Below are 12,908 nucleotides of genomic sequence, written 5' to 3' on the forward strand. Positions count from 1 at the left end.
CTCTCCTCTTTCCCCTGGGCTAGTGTCCTGTGAAGAGTAGCCTAAACCTAGTGCCCCTGAGATTTCCTGGGGTCCATCTGTCGGAGTTTTCTTTAGGCCTTCTTGTTGTTGGGCAGTCACTAGGGACAACATCTTCTATTCATGTAGCAGAGTCACCATTTTCTCAGGTCGGATGTCCTAATCCTGGGGCCCTGAAGAAGACACTCCACTAGTAAAAACACAGCTGAAAGCCTTCTTCTCATAAGGGAGACATCTCCATTCCCTACATCCTAGTTGGGAGATGGGTTTAGGGTTGGGGGGCAGATCCTTCCTGGTCTGGGTACCTTCTCCAGTGTGGAATCCGGGTCTCTTCTAGATCTGGGCGTCTTGTGCTTCCAAAATCAAGGAAGCCAGGCTGGGAGTCAGAGCATATCCAGCAGAGCCTGGTAATCCTCTTGAGAAAGAGACAGCTCAGCTACTGTGTCTATTGGCTCCAGATCCAGAGGAGCTGACCCATGCTCCTCCACTTGGACCTCGGTCAGCAGTTGATCAAGGAAGAACTCCAGAGGGTTTGTGTTGCTTGCTTGAGTGGGGGCCTGTGCTTGGCCTGGTCCGGAGGGCTCTTCCACTTGGGATGGCTGGGATTCTGTGCAGAAGGTCGGGAGGTCGCTGGGACTCGATGGATCCATGGCCACACCGCCAGTGGGAGGCAGTGGCAACAAGCTGTCGTGGGCACCTTCCAGCTCCCTGCCATCCAGAACTCCATCCAAATCCAGAGGGGCTGGCACAAGCTCCTCCGCTTGGGCTTGGTCTAGCCATTGAGGAAGGAACAGCTCGAGAGGGCCTGTGTTCCTTGCTTGAGCGGGGGCCTCTTCTTGGACTGGTCCACAGGGCTCTTCCGATTGGCACAGCTGGGACTCTGTGCAGAAGGTTGGCAGGTCGCTGGGACTGGAGGAATCTGTAAGCCCTGCAGCAGCCAGGGGCAACAAACTGTCCCGGGCACCTTCATGCTCCCTGGCACCCGCACCTCCGCGGGCCTCATCTGCCCCACTTGAGGCCAGCAAGTCTTGATCTTGAGCTGTGGGCCTGCCCCTGCTGAGGCACCGCGCTCTTCTGTTCTGAAACCAGATGTAGACCGTGTCCTCGAGCAAACCTGTCCTCTGTGCCAGCTCCTCCCGAGTAGCAAAGCCTGGCCGCGGGTTCCTCTCGAAGGCTTGCAGTAGGATCCTGCGCTGGGCTGAAGTGATTCGAGTGCGAGGCCGCCTGTGGTCTGACGGCATGCCTCCACCCTGTGCCCTGGAACCAAGCTCCTGCCCCACGGCTCCAGTGCGACTTCTGCGGTTCTGAAACCACACGCGGATGCAGGAATCGGGGACCCCCATTTGACTGGCCAGGTTCTGCCTCTGTGCAAAGCTCACGTAAGGACTCTTGCTGAAAGCTGATAGCAGGGCCTCCTTTTGAGAGGCTTGCCAAACCACCCTGCTGCGCTGGGATTTGCGCGCCACGCTGCTGCCCCCCACATTGCTGCCAGCTTCCATGCTGCCAACCATGGTCTGCAAGAAATGCTCACCCAGGAGTGTCTACTCTGGACAGCTCCAGAACAAGCACAACCTCCAGCAAGCAGCAGCAGTCTCGGGCTGGCACCACTCACTGCCTCTTAAATACCCCTACCTCTGCCTCTGCTCCGCTAGCCCCGCCTACTCCACACGCGCCTTGGGCTACAGCCAACACCAGGACCTTCCCTTCGGGGTCAGGTTTCCAAGCGCCACACCTGCCACGCCTTTGCACCTGAGAACAGGGAACCCGGAAGAGGACCTCAAGCATCCTCTGAAACTCACAAAGTCTCCCCTTTTAAAAGCTCCTCATCCATTGCACGCCGCGGGGTCGCCATGCTAGACCCATACCCAGGAAGCAGACAAAAGTCATAGGACTCACCATTCCCATCAGACATAGCATCCAATGACTGAGGACAATAGGTCCTGACACGAAGCAGAGGCACAGTTACCGCGACATGTTGGACAAAGTCAGCAGGCTTCACAAAAGGATGGGGAATTGGAGTCGGCCTTCTAGGCATCCCTAGCCAGATGGAATCCATGATGGTTTGCTCACAACCGGATTCACACAGGTTACAAAGACAAGACTCCCCCAGGAGTCCTGAGATCCAAAGACATCAACACATCCTGCCTAGCTCTAGAATGTTTCACACCCCTTACATGGCTTCCCAAATCTGGATTTGCTATGAGGACAAACTTGGAAATTTACCTGTCCTTGGATCAAAATTCAACACCAAAAACCCCAAGCACCTAGCAGCACAAAAACCTGTTTGGTAACAAGCACACCCTCAGACCAAGCACACCCTCAGACATAAAACACACACACAACACTGAGGAAAAAGGATTTCAGGACAGGGGACAGGTTTGGGGGCAGAGACAGACAGAGAGAGAGAGGGGAGTGAGAGAGAGAGAGAGAGAGAGAGAGAGAGAGAGAGAGTGAGAGAGAGAGAGAGAGAGAGAGAGAGGTGGGGACAGGGAAGAAGAATGTAGGAAGTAATAAATGAGGACCATCAGAGGCAGGGGAGTGTATCTGTGTGTTTGTGTGTGTGTGTGTGTGTGTGTGTGTGTGTCTGAGAGAGAGACAGAGGGAATGAGAGTGAGGGAGAGATATTAATTTCCATGTGTTTCTTTCACAGACTGTATGAGAATTAGCCTGAGAGCTTGAGATATCAATAAATTGTTCATTTGGTAGGTAGCAGAGTGTAGGAAAGGGTTGAACATCTTCTCTCACAGTGCTAAGTTTCTAAGGATGTCTTCTGTGCTGTAAGATCTCTAGAGCTAACCTTGAAGAGTGAAGAGTCTTCAGGTGTGTTTTCTTGAGGTGATGAGCAGCAAAGGAGAGATTGCTTTGTCCTGCTGCCACTGCCCTAAGGCACACTGTATAACTGAAGGTCACTGTAGAATGGAAAACATGCATGTCCTTCCACTGTGGGTCAAGGTCGAATTTGGACCTCCATGTGAGCAACATGCCCTTCAAGTGTGGGCACTGCATGCCCCAACCGGCCCACTGCCTGCTTTTAGGCTATTACAGCCAGGCAGACCCACAGGTCAGGGACCTCACACTTGGGAATGCAGGCATGTGCTAAGCTTGGGTAGCTCAAGATACAAAGAGGAACAAGGGAGTGTGCTGGGGACTAATAGCAGTGCGGGGAGCAAGAGTCTCTATGGACTGTGTGTCAAACTTGGAATAAGGTGTTCAGGAATGGTTGCACTATACTTCCAGGGTGACCTTTATTTACAAGATGATGGCCTTACACACAGTCTTCTTTCAGTTGACATTCCACCTGCTTGTTTCTTTATCTACCAACCCCATCGATCCATTGTACACAGCCCAGCTTCCCTTCTTCTCTCCCCTTCCTATCCCACATCCCTGCATCCCCCCTCCAGACTCACTTCCCCACAATGGTCTTGCATCCATTTGGATTGGAAAGCTCATGCCCAACATCCCCTTAGAACAAAAGAGCCGATTCAACTCCCCACCCCACAAAACAACACACACACACACACACACACACACACACACACACACAATTCAAACAGTGTAAAACTTTATTGAATCAATGGGGATAAAAAGCAAAAGCCAATCAAAGCAAAACAAAACCGAACAAAGGCCTAGGAGTTGATATAGAATGACTGGCTGGTAATTCATCTCACTGGTCAACACAAGGCCTTGGTAAGAAAAGCAGCAGTTCCTCAAACTCAGGGAAGAAGTCTTCTCTCCTCTTTCCCCTGGGCTAGTGTCCTGTGAAGAGTAGCCTAAACCTAGTGCCCCTGAGATTTCCTGGGGTCCATCTGTCGGAGTTTTCTTTAGGCCTTCTTGTTGTTGGGCAGTCACTAGGGACAACATCTTCTATTCATGTAGCAGAGTCACCATTTTCTCAGGTCGGATGTCCTAATCCTGGGGCCCTGAAGAAGACACTCCACTAGTAAAAACACAGCTGAAAGCCTTCTTCTCATAAGGGAGACATCTCCATTCCCTACATCCTAGTTGGGAGATGGGTTTAGGGTTGGGGGGCAGATCCTTCCTGGTCTGGGTACCTTCTCCAGTGTGGAATCCGGGTCTCTTCTAGATCTGGGCGTCTTGTGCTTCCAAAATCAAGGAAGCCAGGCTGGGAGTCAGAGCATATCCAGCAGAGCCTGGTAATCCTCTTGAGAAAGAGACAGCTCAGCTACTGTGTCTATTGGCTCCAGATCCAGAGGAGCTGACCCATGCTCCTCCACTTGGACCTCGGTCAGCAGTTGATCAAGGAAGAACTCCAGAGGGTTTGTGTTGCTTGCTTGAGTGGGGGCCTGTGCTTGGCCTGGTCCGGAGGGCTCTTCCACTTGGGATGGCTGGGATTCTGTGCAGAAGGTCGGGAGGTCGCTGGGACTCGATGGATCCATGGCCACACCGCCAGTGGGAGGCAGTGGCAACAAGCTGTCGTGGGCACCTTCCAGCTCCCTGCCATCCAGAACTCCATCCAAATCCAGAGGGGCTGGCACAAGCTCCTCCGCTTGGGCTTGGTCTAGCCATTGAGGAAGGAACAGCTCGAGAGGGCCTGTGTTCCTTGCTTGAGCGGGGGCCTCTTCTTGGACTGGTCCACAGGGCTCTTCCGATTGGCACAGCTGGGACTCTGTGCAGAAGGTTGGCAGGTCGCTGGGACTGGAGGAATCTGTAAGCCCTGCAGCAGCCAGGGGCAACAAACTGTCCCGGGCACCTTCATGCTCCCTGGCACCCGCACCTCCGCGGGCCTCATCTGCCCCACTTGAGGCCAGCAAGTCTTGATCTTGAGCTGTGGGCCTGCCCCTGCTGAGGCACCGCGCTCTTCTGTTCTGAAACCAGATGTAGACCGTGTCCTCGAGCAAACCTGTCCTCTGTGCCAGCTCCTCCCGAGTAGCAAAGCCTGGCCGCGGGTTCCTCTCGAAGGCTTGCAGTAGGATCCTGCGCTGGGCTGAAGTGATTCGAGTGCGAGGCCGCCTGTGGTCTGACGGCATGCCTCCACCCTGTGCCCTGGAACCAAGCTCCTGCCCCACGGCTCCAGTGCGACTTCTGCGGTTCTGAAACCACACGCGGATGCAGGAATCGGGGACCCCCATTTGACTGGCCAGGTTCTGCCTCTGTGCAAAGCTCACGTAAGGACTCTTGCTGAAAGCTGATAGCAGGGCCTCCTTTTGAGAGGCTTGCCAAACCACCCTGCTGCGCTGGGATTTGCGCGCCACGCTGCTGCCCCCCACATTGCTGCCAGCTTCCATGCTGCCAACCATGGTCTGCAAGAAATGCTCACCCAGGAGTGTCTACTCTGGACAGCTCCAGAACAAGCACAACCTCCAGCAAGCAGCAGCAGTCTCGGGCTGGCACCACTCACTGCCTCTTAAATACCCCTACCTCTGCCTCTGCTCCGCTAGCCCCGCCTACTCCACACGCGCCTTGGGCTACAGCCAACACCAGGACCTTCCCTTCGGGGTCAGGTTTCCAAGCGCCACACCTGCCACGCCTTTGCACCTGAGAACAGGGAACCCGGAAGAGGACCTCAAGCATCCTCTGAAACTCACAAAGTCTCCCCTTTTAAAAGCTCCTCATCCATTGCACGCCGCGGGGTCGCCATGCTAGACCCATACCCAGGAAGCAGACAAAAGTCATAGGACTCACCATTCCCATCAGACATAGCATCCAATGACTGAGGACAATAGGTCCTGACACGAAGCAGAGGCACAGTTACCGCGACATGTTGGACAAAGTCAGCAGGCTTCACAAAAGGATGGGGAATTGGAGTCGGCCTTCTAGGCATCCCTAGCCAGATGGAATCCATGATGGTTTGCTCACAACCGGATTCACACAGGTTACAAAGACAAGACTCCCCCAGGAGTCCTGAGATCCAAAGACATCAACACATCCTGCCTAGCTCTAGAATGTTTCACACCCCTTACATGGCTTCCCAAATCTGGATTTGCTATGAGGACAAACTTGGAAATTTACCTGTCCTTGGATCAAAATTCAACACCAAACACCCCAAGCACCTAGCAGCACAAAAACCTGTTTGGTAACAAGCACACCCTCAGACCAAGCACACCCTCAGACATAAAACACACACACAACACTGAGGAAAAAGGATTTCAGGACAGGGGACAGGTTTGGGGGCAGAGACAGACAGAGAGAGAGAGGGGAGTGAGAGAGAAAGAGAGAGAGAGAGACAGAGAGAGAGAGAGAGAGAGAGAGAGAGAGAGACAGAGAGAGAGAGAGAGGTGGGGACAGGGAAGAAGAATGTAGGAAGTAATAAATGAGGACCATCAGAGGCAGGGGAGTGTATCTGTGTGTTTGTGTGTGTGTGTGTCTGTGTGTGTGTGTGTCTGAGAGAGAGACAGAGGGAATGAGAGTGAGGGAGAGATATTAATTTCCAGGTGTTTCTTTCACAGACTGTATGAGAATTAGCCTGAGAGCTTGAGATATCAATAAATTGTTCATTTGGTAGGTAGCAGAGTGTAGGAAAGGGTTGAACATCTTCTCTCACAGTGCTAAGTTTCTAAGGATGTCTTCTGTGCTGTAAGATCTCTAGAGCTAACCTTGAAGAGTGAAGAGTCTTCAGGTGTGTTTTCTTGAGGTGATGAGCAGCAAAGGAGAGATTGCTTTGTCCTGCTGCCACGCCCTAAGGCACACTGTATAACTGAAGGTCACTGTAGAATGGAAAACATGCATGTCCTTCCACTGTGGGTCAAGGTCGAATTTGGACCTCCATGTGAGCAACATGCCCTTCAAGTGTGGGCACTGCATGCCCCGACCGGCCCACTGCCTGCTTTTAGGCTATTACAGCCAGGCAGACCCACAGGTCAGGGACCTCACACTTGGGAATGCAGGCATGTGCTAAGCTTGGGTAGCTCAAGATACAAAGAGGAACAAGGGAGTGTGCTGGGGACTAATAGCAGTGCGGGGAGCAAGAGTCTCTATGGACTGTGTGTCAAACTTGGAATAAGGTGTTCAGGAATGGTTGCACTATACTTCCAGGGTGACCTTTATTTACAAGATGATGGCCTTACACACATTCTTCTTTCAGTTGACATTCCACCTGCTTGTTTCTTTATCTACCAACCCCATCGATCCATTGTACACAGCCCAGCTTCCCTTCTTCTCTCCCCTTCCTATCCCACATCCCTGCATCCCCCCTCCAGACTCACTTCCCCACAATGGTCTTGCATCCATTTGGATTGGAAAGCTCATGCCCAACATCCCCTTAGAACAAAAGAGCCGATTCAACTCCCCACCCCACAAAACAACACACACACACACACACACACACACACACACACACAATTCAAACAGTGTAAAACTTTATTGAATCAATGGGGATAAAAAGCAAAACCAATCAAAGCAAAACAAAACCGAACAAAGGCCTAGGAGTTGATATAGAATGACTGGCTGGTAATTCATCTCACAGGTCAACACAAGGCCTTGGTAAGAAAAGCAGCAGTTCCTCAAACTCAGGGAAGAAGTCTTCTCTCCTCTTTCCCCTGGGCTAGTGTCCTGTGAAGAGTAGCCTAAACCTAGTGCCCCTGAGATTTCCTGGGGTCCATCTGTCGGAGTTTTCTTTAGGCCTTCATTGTTGTTGGGCAGTCACTAGGGACAACATCTTCTATTCATGTAGCAGAGTCACCATTTTCTCAGGTCGGATGTCCTAATCCTGGGGCCCTGAAGAAGACACTCCACTAGTAAAAACACAGCTGAAAGCCTTCTTCTCATAAGGGAGACATCTCCATTCCCTACATCCTAGTTGGGAGATGGGTTTAGGTTTGGGGGGGCAGATCCTTCCTGCTCTGGGTACCTTCTCCAGTGTGGAATCCGGGTCTCTTCTAGATCTGGGCGTCTTGTGCTTCCAAAATCAAGGAAGCAAGGCTGGGAGTCAGAGCATATCCAGCAGAGCCTGGTAATCCTCTTGAGTAAGAGACAGCTCAGCTACTGTGTCTATTGGCTCCAGATCCAGAGGAGCTGACCCATGCTCCTCCACTTGGACCTCGGTCAGCAGTTGATCAAGGAAGAACTCCAGAGGGTTTGTGTTGCTTGCTTGAGTGGGGGCCTGTGCTTGGCCTGGTCCGGAGGGCTCTTCCCACTTGGGATGGCTGGGATTCTGTGCAGAAGGTCGGGAGGTCGCTGGGACTCGATGGATCCATGGCCACACCGCCAGTGGGAGGCAGTGGCAACAAGCTGTCGTGGGCACCTTCCAGCTCCCTGCCATCCAGAACTCCATCCAAATCCAGAGGGGCTGGCACAAGCTCCTCCGCTTGGGCTTGGTCTAGCCATTGAGGAAGGAACAGCTCGAGAGGGCCTGTGTTCCTTGCTTGAGCGGGGCCTCTTCTTGGACTGGTCCACAGGGCTCTTCCGATTGGCACAGCTGGGACTCTGTGCAGAAGGTTGGCAGGTCGCTGGGACTGGAGGAATCTGTAAGCCCTGCAGCAGCCAGGGGCAACAAAGCTGTCCCGGGCACCTTCATGCTCCCTGGCACCCGCACCTCCGCGGGCCTCATCTGCCCCACTTGAGGCCAGCAAGTCTTGATCTTGAGCTGTGGGCCTGCCCCTGCTGAGGCACCGCGCTCTTCTGTTCTGAAACCAGATGTAGACCGTGTCCTCGAGCAAACCTGTCCTCTGTGCCAGCTCCTCCCGAGTAGCAAAGCCTGGCCGCGGGTTCCTCTCGAAGGCTTGCAGTAGGATCCTGCGCTGGGCTGAAGTGATTCGAGTGCGAGGCCGCCTGTGGTCTGACGGCATGCCTCCACCCTGTGCCCTGGAACCAAGCTCCTGCCCCACGGCTCCAGTGCGACTTCTGCGGTTCTGAAACCACACGCGGATGCAGGAATCGGGGACCCCCATTTGACTGGCCAGGTTCTGCCTCTGTGCAAAGCTCACGTAAGGACTCTTGCTGAAAGCTGATAGCAGGGCCTCCTTTTGAGAGGCTTGCCAAACCACCCTGCTGCGCTGGGATTTGCGCGCCCACGCTGCTGCCCCCCACATTGCTGCCAGCTTCCATGCTGCCAACCATGGTCTGCAAGAAATGCTCACCCAGGAGTGTCTACTCTGGACAGCTCCAGAACAAGCACAACCTCCAGCAAGCAGCAGCAGTCTCGGGCTGGCACCACTCACTGCCTCTTAAATACCCCTACCTCTGCCTCTGCTCCGCTAGCCCCGCCTACTCCACACGCGCCTTGGGCTACAGCCAACACCAGGACCTTCCCTTCGGGGTCAGGTTTCCAAGCGCCACACCTGCCACGCCTTTGCACCTGAGAACAGGGAACCCGGAAGAGGACCTCAAGCATCCTCTGAAACTCACAAAGTCTCCCCTTTTAAAAGCTCCTCATCCATTGCACGCCGCGGGGTCGCCATGCTAGACCCATACCCAGGAAGCAGACAAAAGTCATAGGACTCACCATTCCCATCAGACATAGCATCCAATGACTGAGGACAATAGGTCCTGACACGAAGCAGAGGCACAGTTACCGCGACATGTTGGACAAAGTCAGCAGGCTTCACAAAAGGATGGGGAATTGGAGTCGGCCTTCTAGGCATCCCTAGCCAGATGGAATCCATGATGGTTTGCTCACAACCGGATTCACACAGGTTACAAAGACAAGACTCCCCCAGGAGTCCTGAGATCCAAAGACATCAACACATCCTGCCTAGCTCTAGAATGTTTCACACCCCTTACATGGCTTCCCAAATCTGGATTTGCTATGAGGACAAACTTGGAAATTTACCTGTCCTTGGATCAAAATTCAACACCAAACACCCCAAGCACCTAGCAGCACAAAAACCTGTTTGATAACAAGCACACCCTCAGACCAAGCACACCCTCAGACATAAAACACACACACAACACTGAGGAAAAAGGATTTCAGGACAGGGGACAGGTTTGGGGGCAGAGACAGACAGAGAGAGAGAGGGGAGTGAGAGAGAAAGAGAGAGAGAGAGAGAGAGAGAGAGAGAGAGACAGAGAGAGACAGAGAGAGACAGAGAGAGACAGAGAGAGGTGGGGACAGGGAAGAAGAATGTAGGAAGTAATAAATGAGGACCATCAGAGGCAGGGGAGTGTATCTGTGTGTTTGTGTGTGTGTGTGTCTGTGTGTGTGTGTGTGTCTGAGAGAGAGACAGAGGGAATGAGAGTGAGGGAGAGATATTAATTTCCAGGTGTTTCTTTCACAGACTGTATGAGAATTAGCCTGAGAGCTTGAGATATCAATAAATTGTTCATTTGGTAGGTAGCAGAGTGTAGGAAAGGGTTGAACATCTTCTCTCACAGTGCTAAGTTTCTAAGGATGTCTTCTGTGCTGTAAGATCTCTAGAGCTAACCTTGAAGAGTGAAGAGTCTTCAGGTGTGTTTTCTTGAGGTGATGAGCAGCAAAGGAGAGATTGCTTTGTCCTGCTGCCACGCCCTAAGGCACACTGTATAACTGAAGGTCACTGTAGAATGGAAAACATGCATGTCCTTCCACTGTGGGTCAAGGTCGAATTTGGACCTCCATGTGAGCAACATGCCCTTCAAGTGTGGGCACTGCATGCCCCGACCGGCCCACTGCCTGCTTTTAGGCTATTACAGCCAGGCAGACCCACAGGTCAGGGACCTCACACTTGGGAATGCAGGCATGTGCTAAGCTTGGGTAGCTCAAGATACAAAGAGGAACAAGGGAGTGTGCTGGGGACTAATAGCAGTGCGGGGAGCAAGAGTCTCTATGGACTGTGTGTCAAACTTGGAATAAGGTGTTCAGGAATGGTTGCACTATACTTCCAGGGTGACCTTTATTTACAAGATGATGGCCTTACACACAGTCTTCTTTCAGTTGACATTCCACCTGCTTGTTTCTTTATCTACCAACCCCATCGATCCATTGTACACAGCCCAGCTTCCCTTCTTCTCTCCCCTTCCTATCCCACATCCCTGCATCCCCCCTCCAGACTCACTTCCCCACAATGGTCTTGCATCCATTTGGATTGGAAAGCTCATGCCCAACATCCCCTTAGAACAAAAGAGCCGATTCAACTCCCCACCCCACAAAACAACACACACACACACACACACACACACACACACACACAATTCAAACAGTGTAAAACTTTATTGAATCAATGGGGATAAAAAGCAAAACCAATCAAAGCAAAACAAAACCGAACAAAGGCCTAGGAGTTGATATAGAATGACTGGCTGGTAATTCATCTCACTGGTCAACACAAGGCCTTGGTAAGAAAAGCAGCAGTTCCTCAAACTCAGGGAAGAAGTCTTCTCTCCTCTTTCCCCTGGGCTAGTGTCCTGTGAAGAGTAGCCTAAACCTAGTGCCCCTGAGATTTCCTGGGGTCCATCTGTCGGAGTTTTCTTTAGGCCTCCTTGTTGTTGGGCAGTCACTAGGGACAACATCTTCTATTCATGTAGCAGAGTCACCATTTTCTCAGGTCGGATGTCCTAATCCTGGGGCCCTGAAGAAGACACTCCACTAGTAAAAACACAGCTGAAAGCCTTCTTCTCATAAGGGAGACATCTCCATTCCCTACATCCTAGTTGGGAGATGGGTTTAGGGTTGGGGGGCAGATCCTTCCTGGTCTGGGTACCTTCTCCAGTGTGGAATCCGGGTCTCTTCTAGATCTGGGCGTCTTGTGCTTCCAAAATCAAGGAAGCCAGGCTGGGAGTCAGAGCATATCCAGCAGAGCCTGCTACTTTTCTTGAGTGAGAGACAGCTCACGTATTGTCCATTGTTTCCAGATCCAGAGGAGCTGACCCATGCTCCTCCACTTGGACTTTGGTCATCAGTTGGTCAAAGATGAACTCCAGAGTGCCTGTTTTGCTTGCTTGAGTTGGACCTGGGCTTACGTGAGATGCCTCTTCAAATTGGGATGGCAGTGACTCTCTACATAAGGTTTCCAGGACTCAAGGTATTTTTTGCCATACCTCCTGCACAGAGCCACTGGCAACACACTGCCCTAGGCACTGTCATGTTCCCTATCACCCAGACTTCCAAGGCCTTCATCCAGCCCTCTCGAGGTGAGCAAGTCTTGAGCTTGAGCTGTGGGCCTCCCCTTTCGGAGGTGCAGAGCCCTTCTGTTCTGAAACCAGATGTGGATCGTGTCCTCGAGCAAACCTGACCTCTGTGCCAGCTCCTCCCCAGTAGCAAAGCCTGGCCGTGGGTTCCTCTCAAAGGCTTGCAGTAGGATCCTGAGCTGGGCAGAGGTGATTCGAGTGCAAGGCCGTTTGTGGTCTGATGGTATACCTCCACCTTGTGCCCTGGGACCATGCACTTTGGGAGCTGTTGGGAGGCTGGTTGGCTGGATCTTTGAGTGAACCGCTTTGTAACTTGCTGCACAGCTTCTTGCGACTTCTGCGGTTCTGAAACCACACGCTGATTGGAGATCCAAGGACCCCCAGTTGCCTGGCCAAGTTCTGCCTCTTCTCGAAGCTCAGGTAAGTGCTCTTGCTGAAAGCTGACAGCAGGGCCTTCTCTTGCCAGGCCTGCCAAACCACCCTGCTGCGCTAGGATTCGCGCACCACGCTGCTGCCCCCCACATTGCTGCCAGCTTCCATGCTGCCAAGGATGGTCTGCAAGGAGTCCTCACCCTGAAGAACTTACTCAGGACAGCCCCAGAACAAGCACAAGCTGCAGCAAGCACCAGCAGTCAAGCTGTTGCCCCTGCCCCTTAATTACTTCTGCCTCTGTTCTGCTAGCCCCACACAATTGATAGGTACCTTAGGCTATAGACAAGACCAAGACTCCTCCTTCTGTATCAGCCCAAAATCGCCAACACCTGCCATGCCTGGCACCTGAGAACAGGGAACCTGGAAGCAGATCTCAAGCATCCTCTGAAATTCAGTAAAGTCTCCCCAAAGGGATCATGTGTTGGATCCCAGACATTGGATGGTTGGAGTTTGATTTTACT

The 12,908-nt window shown here is 52.5% G+C and overlaps 1 protein-coding gene and 1 pseudogene across 1 annotated transcript; both read right to left on the reverse strand.

The window, feature by feature from the left end:
• Positions 1-401: 401 nt before the first annotated feature.
• On the reverse strand, positions 402-1,529 carry LOC117724728 (uncharacterized). Its single transcript, XM_034524633.2, has one exon. It carries the CDS (start codon positions 1,527-1,529, stop codon positions 402-404), a length of 1,128 nt encoding a protein of 375 aa, XP_034380524.2.
• A 6,374-nt stretch (positions 1,530-7,903) lies between these two features.
• LOC117724729 (uncharacterized) lies at positions 7,904-9,033 on the reverse strand (annotated as a pseudogene).
• Between the last annotated feature and the right edge of the window lie 3,875 nt (positions 9,034-12,908).

The sequence above is a fragment of the Arvicanthis niloticus genome, chromosome 20 (genome assembly GCF_011762505.2).
Source record: "Arvicanthis niloticus isolate mArvNil1 chromosome 20, mArvNil1.pat.X, whole genome shotgun sequence".
Taxonomy (NCBI): Eukaryota; Metazoa; Chordata; class Mammalia; order Rodentia; family Muridae; genus Arvicanthis; species Arvicanthis niloticus.

Bases quoted from the DNA above. Each gene is read 5' to 3' on its own strand.
- LOC117724728 (XM_034524633.2), bottom strand. From the start codon at position 1,529: ATGGTTGGCAGCATGGAAGCTGGCAGCAATGTGGGGGGCAGCAGCGTG.